Source organism: Lissotriton helveticus, chromosome 6 (assembly GCF_964261635.1).
Source record: "Lissotriton helveticus chromosome 6, aLisHel1.1, whole genome shotgun sequence".
In the NCBI taxonomy this organism is placed as follows: domain Eukaryota; kingdom Metazoa; phylum Chordata; class Amphibia; order Caudata; family Salamandridae; genus Lissotriton; species Lissotriton helveticus.
Window position 1 is genome coordinate 111918138 of NC_136067.1, and position 27466 is coordinate 111945603.

At 46.6% G+C, this 27466-nt stretch overlaps 1 protein-coding gene across 2 annotated transcripts in view; it reads left to right on the top strand.

The window, feature by feature from the left end:
* The window catches only part of LOC144762304 (exportin-5-like), a 2548278-nt gene that overhangs the window by 2003109 nt on the left and 517703 nt on the right, over nucleotides 1-27466 (top strand). For both annotated transcript variants that reach the window (XM_078647452.1, XM_078647453.1), the window contains 2 exons: nucleotides 22021-22061; nucleotides 27285-27370. In XM_078647452.1, coding sequence (XP_078503578.1) covers nucleotides 22021-22061; nucleotides 27285-27370 — 127 coding nt within the window. The remainder of the gene's footprint in view (nucleotides 1-22020; nucleotides 22062-27284; nucleotides 27371-27466) is intronic.

The following is a 27466-nucleotide window of genomic DNA, read 5'->3' on the forward strand; positions in this document are numbered from 1 at the left end:
ATATCAGTAACTTTCGTGTGTGCCTTGCACTTCATGATAGCGATAGCTGTCGGTAAATGTATTGCATCTAACAGAGCTTGAATGAGGAGACCATGCTGAATCTTGGTTCCATGAGAAGTCATGAAACCTCTCTCCTGCCAGAGCACTCCGAAGTCGTGTACAACTCCGAATGCGTAACGTGAATCTGTGTATATATTTACTTTCAGGTTCTTGGCACGTATGCAGGCTTGGGTCAGAGCAACTAGCTCTGCTGCTTGAGCAGACAGGGTGTCAATACGGTGTGTTTCAATAACTTCTGTGTCAGTAGTCACTGCATACGCGGCTACTAGTTCTCCTGTATTGGTTCTCATACATGAACCATCCACATAAAGTGTCAGGTCGGGATCTGGTAATGCAATGTCTGTCAGGTCTTGTCTTGGCTTAGTCATAATGTTAACGACTTCCACACAGTCATGTGTGGCAGTATTTGAAGTAACTGACGGTAACAGTGTAGCAGGATTTAGAGTGTTGCAGCGTCTGATTTCTATGTGTGGCTGGAACAGTGTCAGTTCATAACCTGTTAAACGTGCAATTGTCAAGTGCTGAGTCTGTGTTCGGTTTAAAAGAACTTCCACGGAATGTGGAACTTGTACTGTCAGGGAGTGTCCTAATACTATGGAATCACTTTGTCTGATTGCTAGAGCTGTGGCTGCAACTGACTTGAGGCACGCAGGCAGAGCCTGGGCTACTGGATCTAATGTGCTCGAAAAATAAGCACAGGGCTTGTACTGTCCGGCTTGATCTTGTGTGAGAACAGATAATGCAGTACCATCACGTTCTGTGACAAAAAGTGTAAAAGGCTTACTGTAGTTCGGTGTTGCTAGAACAGGTGCTTGGCATAAGGCTTTCTTTAATTCATTAAAACTAAGTGTATGTTCAGATGTCCAAGGGAGGACAGTCGATACGGCTGCCTCCTGTGTCGTTAACTGTATCAGTGGCTTTGCTAGAAATGCATACTGAGGAATCCATTGTCTGCAATAAGAAGTAAGGCCAATAAAAGCACGTACCTCCTTCTGTGTCTTGGGCTGTGGAAGACTCGCTATTAACTGGATACGGTCTGGTGTCAACTGCCTACCCCACTTGGACAGTAAGTGGCCTAAGTAGATCACTTGCTGGACACAGAACTGGAGCTTTGAAGGGGACACCTTGTGCCCCATCTCGGCTAGGAAATACAGAACGGTAAGTGATGCTCGCTCGCAGTCACGCTCAGAACGGGCTGTGATCAGTAGATCATCGACATACTGGAGCAGGGCAGTGTCTGTTGGCATGTGAATGTTGTCTAGTTGTCTTTTAAGTGCTTGACTGTAAATACTAGGACTTTCTGTGAAACCTTGAGGAGCTCGTGTGAATTTATAGCTCCTTCCATTTAAACAAAAACCAAAAAGGTACTGGCTGTCTGGATGAATGGGGACACTGAAAAATGCATTCTTGAGGTCTATTACTGTAAAAAATATGGCTTCAGAATCAATGGCTGTCAATAGGGATGAAATATCTGGGACTACTGGATACTGAGGTATGATACATTTATTAAGTTCTCGAAGGTCAATCACTAATCGATATACTGGAGGTGCATTTGGATCAGTACGTTTCATGACTGGAATGATAGGAGAATTACATACATTGGAGTCAGTTTCTACAACCACTCCTTGAGCAATGAGCTCGTCGATAATTTTGGATAAGGCTGCTACAGCCTCAGGTGGCAATCTGTACTGTCTGATTCGTGGCAGGACAATACCTTGCTTGAGGGTCACACGATGGGGTGTGATTTGCATACAACCTACATCAGTTGGACCTTGCGCCCATAAATGCTGCGGAACCTTAGACAATCTTGGATCAAAATCTCGTAATACATAGTGACCTTTATAGTCCCTTAAAAACAATCGTATTCCTTCTGGAGAGCAACAAATTACTGCCCTTAATTCTTTCAATGTTTTAATACCTAACAAATTTTCTGGACATGATTTCGTAAGTAACAAATCAGTAGTTCGGGACAATGGACCAACTTCTAGAGAAACTGGTTTGGAAATCTCGTTAACAATGGGTTTTCCTGAAAATCCAAGGGAAACATTTTTAGAGCCTGAGAGCGGAGCCCCTGGAACCTCGTCATGACTGATAGTAGTCCTACTTGCCCCTGTATCAATCAAAAACTTTCTGTCTTTCCCTAATACTTGACTGTGTACATAGGGACCCTCTTGATCTACAGGTATCTCGATGAGAGGCAAGCCTACCTCCCTCTCTAGGCTGTTTCATGAATACTGTTGATACTCTGGATACTCTGTCTGGGCATACTGGTACATCTGCTGTGTAACATGCTGTGTTGCAGCAATAGGCTGTGATGTTGGAACTGGCTGTGGTGCATTCTGTGGTGACTGAGAAGTCTGTGAAACTTGTTCTTGTCTGGGCGGACGTGGTCTTTCTTTAGTCTTACCAGTGGCTATGTTGTGTTTCAGAACTGCACACTCGTTTATAAAATGACCTGGCTGTTTACAATAATTGCAAGTCCCTTTAACGGGAGCTGCAGGATGACTGGTTTGATTCGGACCCCTTTTCTGACTGTCTTGTGGAACAGATTGGGCAACTAATACTTTCATTTTCGTATCTTTCATACGTTTCCTTTCGTGTTCTTGCTCTTCCCTGATTCTATTCTGGTGATACTGGAGCATCTGGAGCATTTGGGACGGGGTATTAGCTTGCCAGGTACTTTCGACTTTCAATACTCGATTTTTAACTTGTGGACTTGAATTCTCGACTAATTTAGTAACAAAAAGATGAGGGTATGACTCGCTACCTGTCCTCAAACCACTGTTAATGATAAAACATTTCTCGAATCTAGAATAAAAATCACTAGTATCTTCGTCTGGTTTCTGTTTACAGGCTGAGATGGCATCCCAGTCTTCCTTTTTCGTGGCTAGTAATCTTGGCAAAACTTGTATCAATAACTCAGGTAATTCTTTACATTTATCTCCAAGACCGGTACCTGGTACACGTGCATTATCTTCAGCTTCTAGAGCTGTCCAATCTATCTTTTTCTCTCCCACCTCCCATTCTTTTTCCTTGAGTTTCTCATATACCCCTGCGGGCAACAGGACTTTTAGCATTTTAATAATATCTGGATACGTATATTCTCCCATACGGAGCATGTCTTTTAATTCTCGATGGAACCCTGCTGGATCTTTGTCATGACAGGGAATTAATTTCTTCATCTCTAAGAGTTCCATCTTGGTGATAGGGGTGTAGACAAATACTCGTTGCATTTCACCATCCGGTGTCCTAACTGGATGTACTTCTCGTAACGGATGCTGTCTATCTATATCAAATGGTTTACTTTCCGGAGGTGAGACGTGAACAAAATGCGGATTCAGAAACGTTCTATATTTGTGGCGCTGTTCTAGAATGACACTAATTAAATCGGTACCTAAACCTCTCCATCTATACTGGAGTAACTCGTTCAGAACATCATGTAACGGACCTGGATCAGAATGTTGTCCCTCATACAGCGTGATGAGGTGCTGGATCATATACATACCCACCAGTCGCTGCTCGGCTGGGGGCAGTTTCAGAAACATTTGTGCCACTATTTCGTCTGGAAAAGTGGTAGAATCAGTAATCCATCGGACTGCTGATCGGGCTAGTTCTTGTTCATGCATGGTACTAAGTTCACTATAACCGATACGTGATTTCAGAATGTGATCGGTAGCTTGAAATACTTGTTCAAGAGAACCTTGTTCTGGTGCAGGAGGATGAAAAACTTTCTTGTGTTCTAGGCGTGAATGTCGGTCTGGAAATCTGATTCTACCTACATACGCTATTCTAGTGGGATTCTCGTCGTCTACCTCTTCAGTAGAAGAGTTGTCTTCTTTCTCACTTACTTGTGCTGCTTTACGATTGTCGTGTAACCTTATTATTTCCTTACGAATTTTCTTGTACATACTTTCTATACTACTGAGTGTCTTGTGTCTTCCCTCGGCTATATTATCACTCCACCTTGTCAGAACTTTCATTTCGGTCGGATCTTTAGTCGGACAATCTTGTTCCCTTATTAAACAATTGATTAGAAACTTTAATAGCATGAGCTGGGTCTCAGCTTTCCTTAGAGACATGATTTCGCCAATACTTTCTGGATCGTCTCCTGTACGGATGAAACGATATATTCTGTCTAGATCTTCTTTCATATTCGGTAGGGTGTCCAAATACTCGGTCACCCGTCTTACACGCAATGAATATATAACCATATTATCATCGCCTGGGACTGGATCATAACGGCATTCGGTAAGAGCTCGCTTGATATCTGCAACGGACTGATATTTGGGCGTACGCTGTAACGCACGTTCATGTAACTCGACTAATGTTACACGTTTGTGTGGCGGCGGGGTACCAGGAGGACCTCCCCCCGCGGCCCCTAAACTGGAATCGTCGACTGATACTCTTCGTGCTGGCAGAGTGACCGATGTAGCGGGTACTTGTACTACGGGCTGGACCGGGGGTACCGTAACAGGTGCTGTAACAGGTGCCCCGGTGGCTGGAAGAACAGGAACTACATTATTTACAGGAGCTGGCAGAGCGGGATTTGCATATTCTGGAACTGTGTCGTCCAAATAGGACGAGAGAAAAATATCAGCTGCGGTCGGTTTGTGACGTAGCTTAATCGGAACTAATGGCGGCGGAAAATTACATGGTGCTTCCGGGGTTGCTTTCGGCAAGCCCTCGGCAAGAAGAGGATACATACCCTTAATGAGGGCATTTCTCTGTCTGTCTGACTGTTCGGCTTTAACTCGTTCACCTATTTCGATTAATTCCCTTTCTTGGACTCTTTCAGAGGATTCTTTACTTAATTCTGACTTTCTGATTTCTTTCTCTGTTCTCCTGTGAGATTCTTTGCGCCATAACTCGATGGCGTCTTTCTGGGACTGTCTGGCTTTCTTTTTCCATAATGCTTCTTCTACTCTCATGATGCACTCGGCATCCCATGTACCCGATACGGGCCATCTATACTTTTCCTCTAATTCCTTGGTGTACTCCACCCATAAGTCTAGATATAATATGGCACTTATGCCATGCTTATGATACATAAAATGACCTGGACTGTCCCTAGGCGGGACAGGAACTGCTTCTTCGAGCAGACCTTTTCTAGTTTTTAACTGACGTAACTTAGAGAACAGAGGCATAACTAGGCTGGAGTCTCTAGACACAATACTATATACAATGAACACAATGATTACTTGAAAAACAACTCATTCATACCACGACATTGAAAACACATGAAATAACATTTAAAATAACAATTCGGACAGAATACTACCTGGAATACTGAGAACAGAAACACATGAATTTCTCGAGAACAGAACAGAACTTACTGGAATGACTAGATGCACTGCTAAAACAGTACGAAACTTACCGGTCTCATAAAGAGACACGTCAGGACCCGCATCCACCTAGATGGACACTTCGTGTTGGATCTGTGTACCCAAACCCACGGACCAGAGACAAATTAATTGACCCTGTCTAGATACTACCCCAGCAAGGGTACTCACCGGGCAGCAAGAACGGAAGGCCTCGGACTGGACTGGACTGCTACGACGACGGACGACGAACTTCGGACTTCAGTTACAGGTGGGCCTCCGGATACCTCGGACCTTGGACTCTCGGCTTGGGCTCTGGTCGGGACTCGCCGCGTTCCTCCACCGCCTCGTCTGGATGCTGGACCGCAACCTCCGTCTCCTCCGTGGACCTGAGGGATACTTGAAGCAGAAATATCTGCCGGTGCGCAGGATGGTTCCGTCACGGCTGCAGAGGGTCAGGGGGCTTGCGTGGCTTCTCCGGCGCGTGGGGAAAGGGCAAGTCCCTATTCGGGCGCCATTATGTGGTAAATAAATAATTAATTACCGGTTCTATTTTTGACTGGATACAATATAAACAGATAGCTCAATAAATAAGAGTCAAGATACGAGGTAGCTAGAGTTGACAGGCTTTAATTAAGCATAAAGGACTGGAACAGGACAGCCTGTACGGGAATGGGATGGCAGGGCCCGGCAGCTGCCGGGGCAGGATCTGGGAATGGCTAGCAAACTTTAATAACAGTGCACAATATTTATAGTTAAACAAAATACATTATATTCAATACAGGGGGCGTAGCAGTAGGCGGAGTTTGTAGCAGTCGCGAAAGATAAGGCATAAAGTGGGTGTAACAAGAGGTGTGTACAGGGCGTATACATAGACATGTGATGCAAACGTAACAGAATATGTCATAAATGGGGCGGGAACATGGAGGGGGCTACCTGAGCAGCTGGGACCTCTAACCTAGTGGTGCGCGCAAACTGACAATGACGTGTTACCAGGGAGAACTGGGGCTATGACTTCTGCGCTAGAAGAGGAGACGAAAGTCTGGAGTGTCAGAGCGACATGTACCCAGGCATATCTAGTATCTGTTGTTTAGAGAACATGTTGATAGAATCCAAGAGTTATCAGGGCAAAGGCTAACAGACACTAAGACTGGTGCATGCATAATTCTACATGTAGTGTGTGTGTGAGGAATATTCTATGAATATGAATACAGTATTTCTCTTACATGGAGACATAAAGGCTAGACCATGACGGAAACTATTGATGCGATTCAGTAGCTTAGGAATGCAGAGAAGGAGGGCTGGACTGATAACTAGAAACATAACATACTCTTGGCAGACTAAGAGGCAGAGCCAGGCCGAGCCGGGCACTGTGAGGCATGAAAGTAAGCTAAGGGTCAGGGATACAGGTGGGGGCTGTATCGCTCCTCGGAGAGGGTTCAGGAGACAGGAGCTGAATCTGAGTCCGGGCCCTTTTGAGGCCTAGAAACGGGGATAATTCAATGAATTAACGTGCACACTGTAAAATGTGGCAACGTAGCTTTACATAGGCCTGATATTCGTTGTATTCACGAGAACTGGAAACTGACATACTAGAGATGGACACAACTGTAATTGAGTCTTTAATCGATCAGAGGGGAATACATGCATATCGATCATGCACATATGACATAACATGGGGAACACGTAGGCACATATAACATGGCAAAATTTACTTTTCCACAGAAGTCACCCAAATTATTAACACCTTAAAAAAGGGGAAAGCTGTCTGCCCTGACTCTATCCCAAATGAGATCTACGTCATCTTAAAGGAAGAATTGGTGCCTTTTCTGGTTGTACTGTTTAACTCATCCTTTATTGAGGGACAGGCTCTCCCTGTATCATCGGAAGATGCTACCATAACGTTTATACTAAATCCAAATAAAAATCAAGATCCTGTGAATCCTGCAGGCCGATCTCGCTTCTGAATGGCGATCATAAAATATATACACCCAGGTTATCACTAAACACCTGGATAAAAGAATAGGGTCACTAATACACCCAGACCAAAAAGGGTTTATGAAAGGGGAGGCAGCTTAGCGACTCAACACATTATCTAATCGGGGCAATAGACATGGCGCAAACATACAAGACCCCTTTAGCTGTATTGACATTCAATGCTGCTAAAGCATTCGATCGGGTCAACTGGCTCTTCCTTTTTAAAACGATTCAGTGCCTTAACTTAGGTGACATTTTCTTAAAAGCAATCAAAGCTATATATAAAAACCCATCAGCTACAATTCTTATTAATGGTAAACTCACAAGATCAATACAAATAGGAGGAGGGACCTGACAGGGTTGTCCCCTTTATACCCTGCTTTTTAATATCTATATTGAACCCCTTACATGTAAACTTAGAGCCTGCCAAAGTATTATTCCCTTCAACTGTAATGGCTGGGAAAAGAAAATTGGGCTATATGCTGATGACCTCATAATATATACTGGAGACCTAGAGAGATCATTCCCAGAGATATGGCCGGAGATAGAGAGTTTCGGGAGAGTTTTGGGCTATATGATTAATCAACAAAAAATAGAGTTGATGAAATGGAACACCTTTTTTAGGAGTGATTATACGAAGAAAAAAAATCAGATATTTGGGTGTTAAGATAGTTCAAAATATTGATAAGATAGCTCAAGTTAATTTTGACAGCATTACAAAGAAGGTCAGATAACTTCAATCTTGGGGTGCTCTCTCACTCTCTTTTCTTGGCAAGTCCAACCTATTAAAGATGTCAATTCTACTGAAATGCACTTTCTTGTTTAATACAATCCCACTAGATTTTCCCAAAATTTGGTTTAAGAAAGTGCAAGGGCTTTTCTCCAGTTTTATTTGGGGAAATAATAATCCAAGAATCTCCCTCAAGAAATTCAGAAAGAAGAACGCCTACGGAGGCATAGCTACTCCCGATTTATATTTGTACTTCTGTGCCTTTCACTGAAAAAGCTTCATTCAATTGCTGATGGAGAGTTCAACCTTCTCCCCACGGTATAAGGCCTTAACAATGGACTTATCTGAGCAAGCAGGGTGCTTCTTACTAAAATTCGGCCTCCCAAAATTCTTTAAGAAAGGCAAATTAAAGATTTTTGGTGCAGCTACGAAGCTTTGGTATCAGGTGAGACGACTTTTGAATATCCTGTATTATAAAGATGCCGCACCTATATGGGACTCTCCAGGCATACCGCTGTGCTTGGGAGATGCCCTTGCTACTCCCTCCACACATTTGGCCTTAGCGTATGGAGCCAACTAATAGTTGACGCTGAATTAATATCCTGGCCTCACTTCTCAACGATCTGCGAGGACTCAGTCTCGAAATTCAAGTATTATCAACTGCTAAGCTCGGTAAAATCTGTAAGAAAAGAATTAGAGGGAAAACCGGACCTGGCCTAAAAGATATGTTCTCTACAAAAAAAAATCAAAAGAAGTGTCAGAGTGGTATTGGCTATTGGTTCAAGGTGGAGAAGAGATGCAGGCTCATTTACAGAGATCTGGAAGAAGGACCTGCCGAACGGAGATCTTGAAAAAACAGGGCGAGTATCTAGGTCTCTTTTATGGTCTTCTGTGATTTCTGCACCGTTAAAAAATAATCACCTCTTTACAGTACATAAAGCCTACTGGACACCACAGAAAATATCGAGAATGGGGAGCCGGGGGATCAAGAATTGTTCAAAATGCGGGGAAGACAATGCAAACGATGTTCATATGTTATGGAGCTGCCCTGCAATACATCCATTTTGGCAGAAAGTTGGTAAGACCGTATCAGACATTATGGGGGTTCAAATAGAATTAACTATACTATCTATAATCGTTGGAATAATACCAGGGGACTTAGCAACTCGCCCACTAACAAAAAAGCATAACACACTCTTCTTCACTTTGATTTTGCTAGCTCGTAGAGAACTTTGTATTAAATGGATTTCACCCTGCTCCCCTACGAAAGAGGTGTCCTTACTAGATCAATCCTGTTAACATAACAGAAAAACTAACTATTGGGAAATTTGGGATCTCAAAGTCTGGCATCTCAAAGGGAACATAGCTAAATCACACACAAAATGTATATTCCCCACCCCTTTTTCCTTTGATGTATATTGCCTCCTGTTATTTCCCTTCTGCTTTTCTGTGTTACGTTCCTCCCTTTGTGTTCTTGGTCCAATGATTAAAAATATGCTTTAGAGGTCGCTCAGATGGCTGGGCCACTTCTATATTAAAGAGGAGAAAAGCAACAGATTAAGAGTAGAATCAAGGCTAAGTGGTAGACGCCAACCAAGAAGCCGAGATTGTGGACCCGGAGATAAACGATATCTTTCCCTTCCTTGAGGAGTGACCGGGGTCACACAATATTTGTGGTACTTTAGCTGGTAGGAATACTCGCTTCTTGAACCTAAAGCATATTGTGGATGAATGAGGACGTCAAAAAAAAGATATCCTGACTCTCACAGCTCTGATGTCGAGGCACTGCAGCAAGCCAAGAGCCCTGAAAACATCCCAACTGCCAAGACTATGGATCATTGGTGATGACAGTATGAGCTACATTGTAACAAGAAGCAGATAACTTCTTCCAGTGAAAACCTGCAGGTAAGTCAATTACCATTAGTAACATGCATCAACAAGATCATGATAGAATAATACACATAGGTAGCCAAAGAGTAACATTGAACAACTATTTGGAGGGTTGAAGAGCAGGATTCAATGGCTTCACACCACCCTTAGTACCTTATTTATGCTCCAGGCAAAACATGCAACCATACACATACTACATACAAAACCATGTGGGGGCTGGTTACACTGTTCCACAAAACACTTCGAGGGGGGCACACTATGTAAGGTATGTGATGCACGTTCATGGAAAAAATACATAGCAGCATTGTAGATAGTTAATTATTTGTAAGACCACATTATGTAGGAAGCCTAGGTACTATTCTGCCTATGGTGTGATTGCGTCTTCACATATCTGATAGAGACATTTAGCCGCAGATTCCTTAACTTAGAATATCCCCAAGCGTGGATCTAGAAAATTTTTGCAGCAACACCTCTGCGTGCCGGGGACGGCGCCACACGGCCCAGTACTGACGTTGTCCACGTACGTGACGTCAGCGAGGCCATATAAGTCCCTCCCGGCGCGCTAACGTCAGTTTCCTTCTATTCCGCGTGCAACACTGATCCGGAGTGAGCTCCTCTGGCCTGTTGTCAAGCCTCATTTGCGACGCTTCGCATCGGGAACAGTGTGTCATGCCTTCGGGCTTTAAATCTTGTAATTCCTGTTCGCGGCAAATGCCCGCGACGGACCCGAATCTTATTTGTATGTGGTGTCTCGGCGAGCACCATGACTGCACGGACTGTGAAGCCTGCCAACGTCTGAAACCGAAGTCTCGGCGGGAGTGCCGTATGAATCTTCTTTCGGCATGGCTGTCCCGGTCGGAGTCATCTCGCCACCCCCCCGCCCTCTTCGTTGACTGCAGGTCCCTCTACTGTTCGGTTCCGCCATCAGTCGCCCTCTGGGGTCCGGGGCCGTCGTTTTTCACTTGGTAAGTTGAGGCGCTTGTCGCCTAGGTCTTCAACCTCACCTTCTGTTGTCAGGGGCACTGGTTCTCGGAACATTCTGAACGTGCACACCCGACGGTTGTCCCCCCCTCTATCCGCCCTTTCCGGGTGTGGGGGGTGACTCAGGCCAAAATGGAGGCCTATGCTACAGCTTTGCAGGCCTCCCTTGGGTCCTCTCCCGTTCCTGTGGCATCCTCGGGACCTCCGCTTCTTGTGGGGTCTCCGATGGACTCGCCGGCTGGTTCGCCCCCCGGCGCCTACTGAGCCTTTGCCTCCCAGGAAGATGTGGTGTCATTAGGGCGCGGCCTAGTTGGGTCCCCCTCTATGACCCACGGCGCCTCTGCCGCACTGCATAGCCCTGCGGGGCTCCCTGTGGCACCGCAGGTGGTTCCCGGGGTGCTCATAGCTCTGACTTGAGCACGCCCCAGCCTTCCGGGCAGGCAGCCTCCTGTCCGGAACCGGGGTCAGCGCTGTTCCGGAGGCTCGGCTCCGCCTCCGCTCCTTTCTCCGGACTCGAAGCCTGTTCTGGGTGAGGCGGAACCAGTGCCGGGGTGGGACCGTAAGATTGCCCTCTCATTCTTCAGAGGGGGAGCTTGTCATAGTTTTGGCACTGACTGGATGCCGGATGCTGCTGAGTCTGACGAGGCACGATCGGCGCCGGCACGCATCGTTTTGGCATTGTGTCGACACTGAATTGTGGACTCTTCTATAGAGGCCTCTGGAGAAAGTTTGTCGCCGCCCTCCTGTCTGGCGTCACCGGAGCTAGTGTTACCAGTGCCCCCCTTGGAATTTGTGGAGCCTCCTCAGGAGCTCCCAGATCCGGCAGGCTGTTCGCCTCCCCAGGAGCCCCATCAGGATCCTCATTCTTCCATGGGGCTTCCTTCCGTGGGGCATTGGGCGCACCCTCCATGTCTTGGGAGGGTCAGTTTCCAACCCTCCCCCACTGATGAGCTGTTGTCCCCTCCGCAGAGGGCTACCGAGGCTGGTGTGGCTTTTTAGAGAGTGATCTCATTAGCCACCCGCATTTTAAATATGCAATTCCCCTCTACCCCTTTTTCTGTGGACCCTTACTTGAGGTCCTCCACCGTGGATCCGGAAATGTGGAGCCGCTTTTGCCTTTTGAGGCATCCCTTTATGATGCCCTTTTGGGTACCTGGGTCCGACCTGCTTCAGGTGACCCAGTGGCTCGTTCAGTTTGGTACCACCACCGTCCAGCTCCACATGATCCGGTTTGTCTTTTTGTGCACTTTTATGCGCAGGGGTTTGTGGTGCAGACTGCCTTTCCTTCTCTGCCCCCTCTAACGCTTCCTCCCTCTAGGGATTCCAGGTGGCTTGAGTCATGGGGTAGGAACATCTTTGCATGCACTAGTGCTGCCCTACGATCCTTAAATAAAGTGTGTTTTGGCTCGAGCTACCTCTGCCCTGTGGGACTCTGCAGAGTCTTTGCTTCCTGCCACCTCTGAAGGTGCTCACGTTGATCTCCTTCACCTCATCCGGGATGGCCGCGACCTTGCCGAATTCACAATCCGTTCAGCCTTCGATAATGTGGACTCTTTGGGCCGAGCCATGGCGAGTTCTGTTGCCTTAAGGTGTCACGCTTGGTTGCAAGATAGCGTCTTCCCTGAAAATATCCGGGAGCGTCTGGTTGACTTACCCTTTGATGGGGTTTTGCTCTTTGGTGCTCACGGCGAGTCGGACGTTCACTGGCTCCTGGCGGGCTTTCTTCCTCCCACTTAGGTCCTTTTAGGCTGTCTTCTGTGGTACTTTTTCATTTTGCATCCTTTAGATGCACTCTGTGTTTAGCATGGGCAGTGAGCCTTACGTCTACTTTTTCTGTGGTCAAGGGTGCTTACCCTTTTATTGGCATCCCTTGGATGCGTTATGCTTTCAGCTGCCTGTTGACCTTCTGTGGTCCTGTTCCACTGGTTGCTGTGTCCTCTGACTGTGCCCAATTCAGCCGGTTGCTCAGCTCGGTAACGTAATTACGCACGGAACTCAGTTCACGGGTTCGGTTTGTTACTACGTTCTTTTGGCATGGCTTATTCCCCTAAGAGGTGTTCCCCGTTGTTTGGGGTATGCATACTCCATGTGGGGTACTTGTACGCTATTATATAGCCTTGCTTATCTCACCTGGGCCTGGAGATCCTGTGGGCTCCATGCGTCGCTTGGTGGTCCGTTGTACGGTGTTTTATGTTTTTCCGTGGTGCCATCTGCTTACGCCATGGTCATCCACCTCCTTTCGGGGTTTCATGGTCTCCTCTTCAAAAATGGCTCCTGCCTGTCCTTACTGTTATAGGTATGGTCCGGTATATACATGTTCATGCTCCTGGCTAGTTCTGTCTCTACATAATTGTATGTTTATACATTTATGTCTACATGCCGGTTGCCTTGGTATCCTCTTCCTACGTCGCCACCTCTTGTCGAGGCTGCAAGGTCTGGACTAATATCTCCATGTGTGGGGGATCTTTTCTGAGTTGTTGCAAGATGCCCGTAGGTTCCTCCTTGCTTCCGCTTACTGGAGTGATTTCCCAAATTGACATATGCTCCCTTTTTGGTGTTTGACACTGTACGTGTCTTTCTGGAGTGTTGGTCTTAGATTCTGAGACTCTTCCCACCATTCGTTAACTTGGTGTTTTTGGTCTCTTCCTTCGGATATGCCTTTTTTCCAAATTCTCACCTACTCTTGTTAAAGCTACGCCTGCGGGACGGATGTATGACGCTATATCGCGGCCACACTCATCGCGTGCATTTACATCGCGTCTATCACATCGGCTCGACCATTACATCGTGAGTCAACACATCGCTCACCTTGGCAACGCGATTACATTCATTCCTATTGGCCCGAACATCACCCCGCAGAACATTACGTCGGAGTGGAAAACAACGCGGTTTTTGTTATTTGCCGCCTGAACCCGCCCCTGCCTCCCCCCCCCCCCCCCCCCACCACCAGTTCCCCCAACACAAAATCTTATATTTTTATTTCTTTTTTTGAGGGGTGTGTATCCTAGCTGCTGCCATAAATACTGAAGCGCGGGATATTACAGACCAGGCCCGGTTCTAGAGGGTGGGCCTGGTGATTAATGATCCTGCTGGAGAACAATCATTTGTCTGTTAGTCGGTTTTAAATGCGATGAACTGTATTTTATGTGGAAGCTCAGTGGGTTACTGCCTTTGTCACAGAGATCATTCTGTTACTTGCAGTTCAGAAGTTACAACCCTAACATAAAACAGTGACCAATGAACTGTCACCAAAGAACTGCATACAAACCTGAATGGTAGAGTTAGAACTTTGCTTTTTTTGTTTTGTGATATAGTTAGAACTTCCTCAGTCTTTCATTATTCTAATGTTGCCAAAATGAGTATTTTTGGGAAGATATACATTTTTATCAGTAAAGCTGACCCTCATGAAATTCTCTTTAAATCCTACGGTTGTCTTTTCCCAGACCAAACCCTCTTAAAATATCCTGTCCACCAGTATGGATGACGTGATTCCTGCACCTTGTAATCCTCAATGGCTTATGTGACATTCCCTATAGACTGATTTACATACTTGTATGATTGATTGTCTCTGTATAATGTGTGCGTGATGTAAAGTACTGTGACACCCTACACTGATATGAGTAGCGTTATACAACAAATGAAATGCATTTGAGGGAAGGGCTATGGAGAGATGAGTGGCGCTGGAGGAGGGTGGTAGTGAAGGAGTCTGAGGAGGAGGTCATGAGGGGGAGGGGCTACGGAGAGATGAGGGGCTTTGTTGGAGGGTAGCAGTGAGGGAGTTTGAGAAGGTGGTCAATGAGGGGGGCTACGGAGAGATGAGGGGCACTGTTGGAAGGTGGTTGTAAAGGTATTTACGGAGAAAGAGGTAATTGGTGTGGCACCAAAAAAGACTTTTGCATCAGCACTAAAGCCAGCCCTGTCATGGCCTTTCTGTTGTTGTTTATTTATTTAGCAGCCGGGTCATAAGGGCTACTGTGGAACATACTTTAAAGTGCGTACTAATTATATTTACTGCTACATTCAATATTTTAAGTTTGAAGGTGACTTTACTAGTGTTTACTTTTTACCCGGAAAAATGAAAGTGGAGCCCAATGGTGCCTGATATGGGGCTGGGGCCCAAGGTTAGCTGTGAGATAAGGTGCACTGGAGAGGAGTAGTGGATAATCAAACCTGTAAGGCATGCGTGGCAGAGTCTGGGGTCAGGTCGAGGTAGTAAAGAAGAGGGATTCTCTGTGAAGGCTCGCACAGAGGGAGCCTGCTAAGTGTCACTTGCCTGATATTCCCACCTCAGAAACCTCCTCTTCCCATCAAAGGAACATTACATGGAAAAAACATTTTTTGAGAGTGATCATACATAGAAAGAGGTTTGGAAAAGAGTGCGTCTTACTGGGCCTTGTAAGACTAAGAAGTGATAAAGGCGGGCTCTGAAGCAGGCCTGCCCAGACATATATGCGACAAATCGAGTCCGCAGTGGCCCACCCAAATGCACCCTTGGCCCACCCAAATAAAAATTCCTGGAGCCGGGCCTGTTACAGACGCACATCCTGTGTGATGTACTGGAAGATACTGCCTGGGTGCCTGGGGCTCAAGCTAACCCGTTGGTAGACAGCGACTTTATTCTTGCCAACTATTTATTCCAATGGGATGTGATTATTTATTGCGAGAGACTCCCTGTAATCTGTAGTAAGGAGAGCCCTTTATTTGCGTACATTATATTTAATGTTTAGGAAGGTGAGCCGTTTACTCTGTGAAATCCGCCGGGAGGTGAATGCTTTATTCCTTCAGACTATTTATTCTAAAGCGGTGTGAATCATTTATGCCGACAAAGGCTATTTAATCTTTTGGCACGCAAATCCTTTATTTGCTGACACTATATTTAACGTTTAGCCTGGCGAGGCCTGTATTCCTGGAGATTCTATTTACTGCAGTGGGAGATACCAGTGTCACCGCTGGAGATGGCATTTCATCTTTTCTGAGACGCAGCCCTGATTCCTAGAGAGGCCTAACGTCTACAAACGGTATTCTCCAAGGACCTTCATTCTACAGCGCCAAGAAACTTGATCAGAGTGAACGTTACGCTCAACAAATCTATATCTATCTATACTACTAGTATAAAGAGAGAACAGAAACCTTTTGGCAAGGTAAACTCGGGAACCACAGGTAAGGCAGAGGCGGGAGGCAGGCAGGCAGGCGGGTGGGGGGCGGGGGGCGGGGGGCGGGAGGCGGTCTAGGCAATGTCGGGGCGGGCGGGGGCCCGGCCGGTACTGCACAAAAGCTGAAAATGCTGCCCCCAGCCCCCTTCTGCCCCGGGCACCGCCGGGGCGGGCTGCTAGTATCAAAATAATGGTAATCTGCATTTAGAGCAATCCTCTAGGAAGGAACAGAACAAGGCATTGTTATTGACGAGGAAAGGCAGTGTAAGGAAGTGGTGGTGAGAGAACTGAGGGACGGCTGGGCTGGGCTGCTGCTTGGCGGTAAGCAGGGGACGAGTGGTGGAGAGGGCCTAACTGGTTGGTGCGGATCATAAGGAAGAAAGTGCAGGAAGAATGATCATTCAAGGAAGGCACTGAGTGGTGAGTGTAAAGAGAGCTGCGGGGAGATTGAGATAGAGAGCACTGACTCCTAATGTATTCCGGCTAAGGGGTAGCAAGCGCAATATGAATACGGTCAATGCGATTCCAAACAGCAAGATTTGTTGCGGTGGGTAAAGGGGGGTAAAGGTATCGAGGCTGCAGTGAAGAAGCAAACATTGGAATGTGCGTGGAATACTTGCAGCTGTAGAAGGAAGGGCAAAGGTGCTCATGTGCCTCATTCTGAATACCTCAAGCCCTGTCTTATTCCTACTCATCTTCAACTAATCAACATGATATCATGTTTGCGAGATTTTTTAATACTGCCTGAACCCATAGCGACATAGAGGCCTCCACTCCCCTTCCATGCCATTATCCAACACAATGAGACATGCAGCCCGCCATCCGTTCATCCATACAGCCATCCATTCATCCATGCGCCATCCATTCATCCACCCATCCATCCATACAGCCATCCATTCATCCATGCGCCATCCATTCATCCACCCATCCATGCATCCATCCTTACAGCCATCCATTCATCCATCCGCCATCCATTCATCCATCCATCCACCCACCACACACATTTTTCCACCCAGCCTTCATTCATGCATCCATCCACTCTGCCATCCGCCACCCATTCATTAAATCTGACATCTGCGCCATTATAACATATCTAGCGCTGCGTGGCTTTTCCGCATTCATCCATCCAGCACCTATCCATGCATCCATCCACCCACCACACAGCATCCACCCACCCATACACCCATCCATGCATCTATCCATACAGCCATCCATCCATTCATCCATCCACCTATACATGCATCCATCCACCCATACACCCATCCATGCATCCATCCATACAGTAATAAAAATGTAATGTAGCGCTGCACCAGTAATAAAAATGTAATGTAGCGCTGCACTTTTACTTTTGGTGAGTTGATAGGAGGCTCGAACCGTGGTTGATAACACCAAAGTCGGCAGAGCTATCCGTCCGGCCACATTCTCTCAGTTTTGTGTCACCCCTTTTCCGTTTTGTATATATAATATTTACTGTTTCCGTTTAGTATAATTGTAAATTATTCTAATTGAAAAGTTTTGTGTCACCCCTTTTCCGTTTTGTGTCACTTGTTTTGTATATGTAATATTTATTAGCTTGTAACATAAATGTTAGTCCGTTTCCGTATATGTAATATTTATTAGCTAACATAAATGTTAGTCCGTTTCCGTATATGTAATATTTATTAGCTTGTAACATAAATGTTAGTCCGTTTCCGTTTGCATCCTTAAAAGTTCTGTTTTTATGAAAGTCTTGCGTTGTAATGGCATGTTAACATCGCATGCGTTGTAATTCCATGCGATGTTAATGCCATGGCGCCGTTGTAGCATGCGCCCTAAAAGTCTGCGATGCCAACGACAATGCGATGTGTTTACATCGATGTAATGGGGGACAGTTCTTCTGATGGCAGTGGTCATTGATTACTGTCTGCAAGTCTATATTGTGGGTTGTTTCTCACTTAGGCTTCATGCTGCCCGGTTGGGCACTCTTCTGTTCCTGTGTAAGCCACTTTAAATCTCTATGGCAGTTTGCCGGCGGCATATTCTACCTGCTCCGGTGGATTGGGGATTTATGCTATTGCCCTTCATTACCCTTTTTGGGGTTGGGTGTACACTTGGCATGCTTCTCGTGCTGCTGGCTATTCCCAACGCGTTGCTCAGGTTCTGGCTCTTTACACCCTCTCCTTCGGCTTCCTTCTATAGGCTAGTCTGTTAGGCGCTGGTTGCATCTCTTCAAGTTCATTTCAAGCTTGGGTCAGTGCACTCATCGTGCTCCATTTAGGTGAAGAGTGATCCTTCTTCCTCTCTCTTTCCTTGCTCTGGTATAGGGCTCATGCAGTTCTGCCTGTCGTTTTTTATACGGGTATGGTGTGGCGCCATTCTGGCATGTTTTTCGGATATCTTCTATCCTGTTACTTCTGCTCTTCAAGCTGCTGGGGCTGCTGTTGGGCTGTTCTGCCACAGCTATCCCCCTTTATCCGTCACTCTGTTGCCGAATCAGATGCTTGGCGCTTTCTGTTGTTCTGTCACAGACCCGCCTCCCTTTTGGGTTATGGCAGTGGTATCTATTACAAGTTAAGGAAGCTGCGGCTAGATGTCTCCATCAGATGTACGAGTTACTTACCTTCGATAACGATGTATCTGGTAGAGACGTTGTCTAGCCGCAGATTCCTTAACGCCCACCCAGCCTCCCCGTTCTGCGAGGACCTTGTCTAGTGGTGTTCTCCGCTGGCCTCCTCAGTTGCCATTTGTTTTTCTCTCACAGGTGCTCACATGTTTGCGCCCCTTTGAGAATTGCCATATGCGGCTAGCTCCCTCCAAGGGGCTTCTTACCTGTAAAATGGTGCCCTTTCATTCCCCTTCATCAGGAGATTCCTCTTTTTCTTCTTTTCTTCTCCTGCTGTCTTCCCTCCCTCCCACCTTCTCTAGTTACTCAGGGCTCTTGTCTCCTCTATTGTCGTCTTCTTGGGGGATCTGTTGAGCTCTGTATCAGACCTCCTTTACTGTAGGGGAAGTGCCAGTCTTTTCATACCGTCCTGCAGTGGACGGTTGTTCTTTCTGTGCTCAGTTCTACATGATAATAACAGTCTATTTCTGTCTGTTGAGATATTCTTCCCTTATTGCACTTGGGGGAGGGTCTTCACTTCGCCTTGCAGGGTTCTTTCTTATAGCTGTTTCACTTATACGTAGGCAGTGTCTGATTCTGTTTTTTACGATGGTGTCTTGCACCATCCCCCTTTTTTTATTTCACAGATTTTTCATCCTTCGCACACTGTTCCTATACTTTCACAGATATTTGTTGGTGGCTCCGCGTTGTGCTGCGGAAAAGTTTCTCCGAAGGAAACTGCCGTCAGCGCGCCGGGAGGGACTTATATGACCTCGCTGACATCACGTACGTGGACGACGTCAGGGCGGGGTTGTGTGGCGCCGTGCCACGGCGCACAGAGGTGCTGCTGCTAAAAATTTCCGGATCCAGTCTCACGCCTGGGGATAATTCTACGTTAAGGAATCTGCAGCTAGACAACGTCTCTACCAGATACGTTGTTATCGGAGGTAAGTAGCTCTTACATTAATTCTAAATGTGTTGTGCCAAAGAGCAAACAAGCAGCTTGGTCCTGTGAATGATAGCTGATACTGAACGGCACTTCAAGGCAACATCAAATGCATAGGCAGGTAATATATTGCTGTGAATAGATTATCACATACAGTGGATTACATGTCATCAAAACAGAACATTTGCATTGGGTAGTATTGCATACGGTAACAATTAATTGTACAGCCAATGGTATTAGATGTCTCCTATTTCTTTTTAGGAGGGATCGCAAGACTTCCAACTTGTCAATGACTGCTGGCTGAAGGAATGTTTGGGCACGTGTGGCATCGTCCTGTAAACTCAAATGAATTATGCAGATACCAGTCAAGTCACTGGTCAACAGGGCGGACGAGTGAACACAGATGCTCCTTTTTGAGCCTCCAGAGTGCCCATGGCCTTTTCTTTGGCTTTGGATGAAGCTCACAAGTGTTTCGAACATTGGTGATATGCTGTTGCCTCTCCAATGTCCTTTTTCCTGTGGGTTCTTCCTCGTAGCTGTGGCTTTTTTTCCTGTCAGTTGCTGCTGCTACTCCTTTTCCTGCTGTCTGTTGCCTGGCATGGTGAAGCTGGATGCAGCATCAAGTTTTGTATGATCAGTTAGCTTTACTGTTGCTGCTGTCTTCATAACCAGTTTGATGTCCTGCTCTGTAGGCAATAGTACTTTAACATTCAGCAGCACAAATCCAATATGCTATGCCTAGCCTTCCTGTACCCACTCTTCTTTGGGGTGGGAAGTTTCTCAGGGTTGCCAAGTTTACTTGCGCTTATGCTTGCTTTTGTATCCGTGTGGTTATTAACCCCTTCTACGCTCATGACGAGCTCAGCTCGTCATGGGCGTAACCTGCGCTACGCGGATGACGAGCTGAGCTCGTCACGTAACGCAGGTTTTTTTTAAACGCAGCGCGCAGCGGGAAAACCGCTAGCGCGCATGCGGTTAATAACCCTTGATCAGAGGTCTTTTATTGTGTGGATGGTAGCTCAATGTACTTGTCAGATTTTGAATACCATAGTCTTTTGCATGTTGATGAATTGGTAGACTGTTCACTATTTAAAGTGCGGCAAAGAACAATTGATTGTTTAATTATCTGATTGTGTGTGATGTATTTATTGGGGTGTGTGAGGTTGATTATGGTTCACTGTGACAAGTTTTGTCACATGCCGTGCCTCACCCTTGCTGCCTAAAGTCAATTCACTTGATTATATGGGGCTATACCTGTGGGTGTTGCACAATCCAACTTGTTATCCTTTTTATTTCACAAGAAGCTTCTTCCATAATGTCCGTGCCGCCAATAGCCAAAGCACAGCTCATCGCAGTCGTCTGACGTTTCACTAAAGTTGACAAATGTTCTCATGGTGCTCGCTGCGCTGTTAATTTTCTTATCACTCCCATACTCTGTCCTTCGTGTCCTGATGCTGCCTTTCCCCATTGTGGTTGTGAGCTTTGACTTTACAAAGACAGTGGCCTGTACAGCTACTCACACTGCCTTCCTTTCCTTTTTTGTGCATCAGAGGCCATACTAGTGCTACTGGATGCCTTTGACGTTAATGAGATCCAGGTTTGCTTCGCTGTAGCTTATTTCCTTTTTTTGTGCCCTAATGGCACCTTTGTGGTGTTCTGTATTTTTTTGGTATTCTACGCTTTTCTCACATTGTGGTACCGTGGAATTTTGCAGTATTGGCGCGAATGACAGGTATGTTTTAGCAGATGGCAGCGTGATTTACAAATATTCCTCTATTTAATCCTTTTTCACACCACTAACTGTACACTACTTATCTTTGAAAATGTATCAAGCTCTGCTTTTACATCACTCTTGTTACTTTACACAGTACTCTATGTAGAAAAGTATAATGTATAGATTCTGACTCCAAGGCTGAGTTCAAATCATCAAACACATCACCATCCACAGGAGCTGCAACTTCCACTTGTGAAATGCTGTTAGTTGTGCATTCACGTATTGCCACCCTACCATGAGATACTGGGGCATAGAAGGTTAGCTAAGCTTGGCATGTTGAAAAAGTGGCACCCTACTACCCAAAGCTCCACTGAGTAAGAGTTCCACTCTGTGCTTTATGTGGGTATTATTCTGGTGAGCCCTGGTTAAATGGAACCATAATATATCGCAGCTGATTAACTATATGGTGTTGTTTTAAAATCGTAAGCATTTGCATTAATTATTGTTGAAAACTTAAGGCTCCAGGCGCCTTTTTTCATCATGAAAAGATTGAAGCTGAGGGATACATCAGATAGTGAGCACTTCTCTTTATGTTTTAGTTATTAAAGTTTATGTAAATTGTTCAGATGTTGCCCACTGTCTAGCTGAATGTTCATTTCTGTTTTTGCAGAGGCTGACTAAAGAATGGAATTTAATCGCACAGCGGAAGAAGTAAGAGCCTCCCTGAGCCCCAAGATAAAGTGGTATCTGCTCTCTTCCTTTTCCCTTACACAAACACTGCAGATGATTCTTCAACCCCAACAGTCCACTGTTCTGTGGCTCAGTCCCTTGAGCAGCTATTGCATGTGTGATCCTAAGAATTGTTGCACGTCGTTTCTGAGAAGCCCAGTGTGAAACCGGTCGCGTCTTCTTGCATGTCCTCCAGACCCCAAACAACTTCTTTCAAACTTTCACCTTCCCTGACTGATGGAGAGGTAGAAGGATTTTCATGTAGCTTAGTCAGAGCTGGGTCATGGATGTATCAGTTCAGTGTTGAAGCTTGTGACTCCTATTGGGCAACGTGTGATTTCATGACAGGCTTTCGGTTGACCTATTCTGTTTTCTTTGGTCTGAAATGGTAGTGTGTGTACATCTGTAATGTATGGAAGATAAACTGAAAAGAAGGTATAAGAATTCAATGGGCAAATGGTAGGGGCATACTCAGAGAACCCAAAGCCGTCCCGTTTTTCCCTCCTTTACTTTCAAAAGGGGGTGGTGATGGACAGAGTATCTGAGTTAATCAGAACACTCCTACCCAGTCAACAGATCAGGGCTTGATCCATCACCGTTTTTTAGCTCACTGCACCATCCCAGTTCAGAACCTGACTATATGCAAATTAGTCTGTCCCTGGCCCAGTGCATCATGGGAACAGGGCAGACCAAACTACCAAGCCAATTCTTCACTGGAAAGGAAACAAGCTTCCGGGGACCGGTTTCTGGCATTACAGCAGTCTTCGGCCCGGCTTGCTTGAATCCTGATGGTGCAGTGAGCAAGGGACTCATGTCTGAGCATACCCTTCCACACTTATGGTGGTCAAATTAATTTCAAAAGGGGGTGGTGATGGACAGAGTATCTGAGTTAATCAGAACACTCCTACCCAGTCAACAGATCAGGGCTTGATCCATCACCGTTTTTTAGCTCACTGCACCATCCCAGTTCAGAACCTGGCTATATGCAAATTAGTCTGTCCCTTGCCCAGTGCATCATGGGAACAGGGCAGACCAAACTACCAAGCCAATTCTTCACTGGAAAGGAAACAAGCTTCCGGGGACCGGTTTCTGGCATTACAGCCGTCTTCGGCCCGGCTTGCTTGAATCCTGATGGTGCAGTGAGCAAGGGACTCATGTCTGAGCATACCCTTCCACACTTATGGTGGTCAAATTAATTTCAAAAGGGGGTGGTGATGGACAGAGTATCTGAGTTAATCAGAACACTCCTACCCAGTCAACAGATCAGGGCTTGATCCATCACCGTTGTTTAGCTCACTGCACCATCCCAGTTCAGAACCTGGCTATATGCAAATTAGTCTGTCCCTGGCCCAGTGCATCATGGGAACAGGGCAGACCAAACTACGAAGCCAATTCTTCACTGGAAAGGAAACAAGCTTCCGGGGACCGGTTTCTGGCATTACAGCCGTCTTCGGCCCGGCTTGCTTGAATCCTGATGGTGCAGTGAGCAAGGGACTCCTGTCTGAGCATACCCTTCCACACTTATGGGGGTCAAATTAATTTCAAAAGGGGGTGGTGATGGACAGAGTATCTGAGTTAATCAGAACACTCCTACCCAGTCAACAGATCAGGGCTTGATCCATCACCGTTTTTTAGCTCACTGCACCATCCCAGTTCAGAACCTGGCTATATGCAAATTAGTCTGTCCCTGGCCCAGTGCATCATGGGAACAGGGCAGACCAAACTACCAAGCCAATTCTTTACTGGAAAGGAAACAAGCTTCCGGGGACCGGTTTCTGGCATTACAGCCGTCTTCGGCCCGGCTTGCTTGAATCTTGATGGTGCAGTGAGCAAGGGACTCATGTCTGAGCATACCCTTCCACACTTATGGTGGTCAAATTAATTTCAAAAGGGGGTGGTGATGGACAGAGTATCTGAGTTAATCAGAACACTCCTACCCAGTCAACAGATCAGGGCTTGATCCATCACCGTTTTTTTAGCTCACTGCACCATCCCAGTTCAGAACCTGGCTATATGCAAATTAGTCTGTCCCTGGCCCAGTGCATCATGGGAACAGGGCAGACCAAACTACCAAGCCAATTCTTCACTGGAAAGGAAACAAGCTTCCGGGGACCGGTTTCTGGCATTACAGCCGTCTTCTGCCCGGCTTGCTTGAATCCTGATGGTGCAGTGAGCAAGGGACTCATGTCTGAGCATACCCTTCCACACTTATGGTGGTCAAATTAATTTCAAAAGGGGGTGGTGATGGACAGAGTATCTGAGTTAATCAGAACACTCCTACCCAGTCAACAGATCAGGGCTTGATCCATCACCGTTTTTTAGCTCACTGCACCATCCCAGTTCAGAACCTGGCTATATGCAAATTAGTCTGTCCCTGGCCCAGTGCATCATGGGAACAGGGCAGACCAAACTACCAAGCCAATTCTTCACTGGAAAGGAAACAAGCTTCCGGGGACCGGTTTCTGGCATTACAGCCGTCTTCGGCCCGGCTTGCTTGAATCCTGATGGTGCAGTGAGCAAGGGACTCATGTCTGAGCATACCCTCCACACTTATGGTGGTCAAATTAATTTCAAAAGGGGGTGGTGATGGACAGAGTATCTGAGTTAATCAGAACACTCCTACCCAGTCAACAGATCAGGGCTTGATCCATCACCGTTTTTTAGCTCACTGCACCATCCCAGTTCAGAACCTGGCTATATGCAAATTAGTCTGTCCCTGGCCCAGTGCATCATGGGAACAGGGCAGACCGAACTACCAAGCCAATTCTTCACTGGAAAGGAAACAAGCTTCCGGGGACCGGTTTCTGGCATTACAGCCGTCTTCGGCCCGGTTTGCTTGAATCCTGATGGTGCAGTGAGCAAGGGACTCATGTCTGAGCATACCCTTCCACACTTATGGTGGTCAAATTAATTTCAAAAGGGGGTGGTGATGGACAGAGTATCTGAGTTAATCAGAACACTCCTACCCAGTCAACAGACCAGGGCTTGATCCATCACCGTTTTTTAGCTCACTGCACCATCCCAGTTCAGAACCTGGCTATATGCAAATTAGTCTGTGGAAGGGTATACTCAGACATGAGTCCCTTGCTCACTGCACCATCAGGATTCAAGCAAGCCGGGCCGAAGACGGCTGTGATGCCAGAAACCGGTCCCCGGAAGCTTGTTTCCTTCCTGGTAAAGAATTGGCTTGGTAGTTTGGTCTGCCCTGTTCCCATGATGCACTGGGCCAGGGACAGACTAATTTGCATGTAGCCGGGTTCTGAGCTGGGATGGTGCAGTGAGCTAAAAAACGGTGATGGATCAATCCCTGATCTTTTGACTGGGTAGGAGTGTCTTGCTTAATTCAGATACTCTGTCCATCACCACCCCCTTTTTGCATCGTTTTGGCCACCACAAGTGTGGAAGGGTATGCTCAGATGTGAGTCCCTTGCTCACTGCACCATCAGGATTCAAGCAAGCCGGGCCGAAGACGGCTGTGATGCCAGAAACCGGTCCCCGGAAGCTTGTTTCCTTCCTGGTAAAGAATTGGCTTGGTAGTTTGGTCTGCCCTGTTCCCATGATGCACTGGGCCAGGGACAGACTAATTTGCATGTAGCCGGGTTCTGAGCTGGGATGGTGCAGTGAGCTAAAAGATGGTGATGGATCAAGCCCTGATCTTTTGACTGGGTAGGAGTGTCTTGCTTAATTCAGATACTCTGTCCATCACCACCCCCTTTTTGAATCGTTTTGGCCACCACAAGTGTGGAAGGGTATGCTCAGATGTGAGTCCCTTGCTCACTGCACCATCAGGATTCAAGCAAGCCGGGCCGAAGATGGCTGTGATGCCAGAAACCGGTCCCCGGAATCTTGTTTCCTTCCTGGTAAAGAATTGGCTTGGTAGTTTGGTCTGCCCTGTTCCCATGATGCACTGGGCCAGGGACAGACTAATTTGCATGTAGCCGGGTTCTGAGCTGGGATGGTGCAGTGAGCTAAAAAACGGTGATGGATCAAGCCCTGATCTTTTGACTGGGTAGGAATGTCTTGCTTAATTCAGATACTCTGTCCATCACCACCCCCTTTTTGAATCGTTTTGGCCACCACAAGTGTGGAAGGGTATGCTCAGATGTGAGTCCCTTGCTCACTGCACCATCAGGATTCAAGCAAGCCGGGCCAAAGACGGCTGTGATGCCAGAAACCGGTCCCCGGAAGCTTGTTTCCTTCCTGGTAAAGAATTGGCTTGGTAGTTTGGTCTGCCCTGTTCCCATGATGCACTGGGCCAGGGACAGACTAATTTGCATGTAGCCGGGTTCTGAGCTGGGATGGTGCAGTGAGCTAAAAAACGGTGATGGATCAAGCCCTGATCTTTTGACTGGGTAGGAGTGTCTTGCTTAATTCAGATACTCTGTCCATCACCACCCCCTTTTTGAATCGTTTTGGCCACCACAAGTGTGGAAGGGTATGCTCAGATGTGAGTCCCTTGCTCACTGCACCATCAGGATTCAAGCAAGCCGGGCCGAAGACGGCTGTGATGCCAGAAACCGGTCCCCGGAAGCTTGTTTCCTTCCTGGTAAAGAATTGGCTTGGTAGTTTGGTCTGCCCTGTTCCCATGATGCACTGGGCCAGGGACAGACTAATTTGCATGTAGCCGGGTTCTGAGCTGGGATGGTGCAGTGAGCTAAAAAACGGTGATGGATCAAGCCCTGATCTTTTGACTGGGTAGGAGTGTCTTGCTTAATTCAGATACTCTGTCCATCACCACCCCCTTTTTGAATCGTTTTGGCCACCACAAGTGTGGAAGGGTATGCTCAGATGTGAGTCCCTTGCTCACTGCACCATCAGGATTCAAGCAAGCCGGGCCGAAGACGGCTGTGATGCCAGAAACCGGTCCCCGGAAGCTTGTTTCCTTCCTGGTAAAGAATTGGCTTGGTAGTTTGGTCTGCCCTGTTCCCATGATGCACTGGGCCAGGGACAGACTAATTTGCATGTAGCCGGGTTCTGAGCTGGGATGGTGCAGTGAGCTAAAAAACGGTGATGGATCAAGCCCTGATCTTTTGACTGGGTAGGAGTGTCTTGCTTAATTCAGATACTCTGTCCATCACCACCCCCTTTTTGAATCGTTTTTCCCTCCTTTACAGCAGTTCTTCAGTTTGTGAGCATACCACTCACTCTAGATATCCCCTTTGCGTTGGCATTTAATCGCAGCGTTTTTCTCTTTGATTCCTGTAGAAAACATAAGGCAACTCCTGCATCCCCGGATGACATAGAGGAAGAGCAGGTCAGGCTGTTGACTCAAGAGGTCATTAGATTCATTGGTAAGTGGTAAAATCACTTCAAAGACGATGCATTCAGAAAACTGCTGACATCACCACTCTGTCTAATAGTCCACATTAACAAACAGCAGTAAGCCA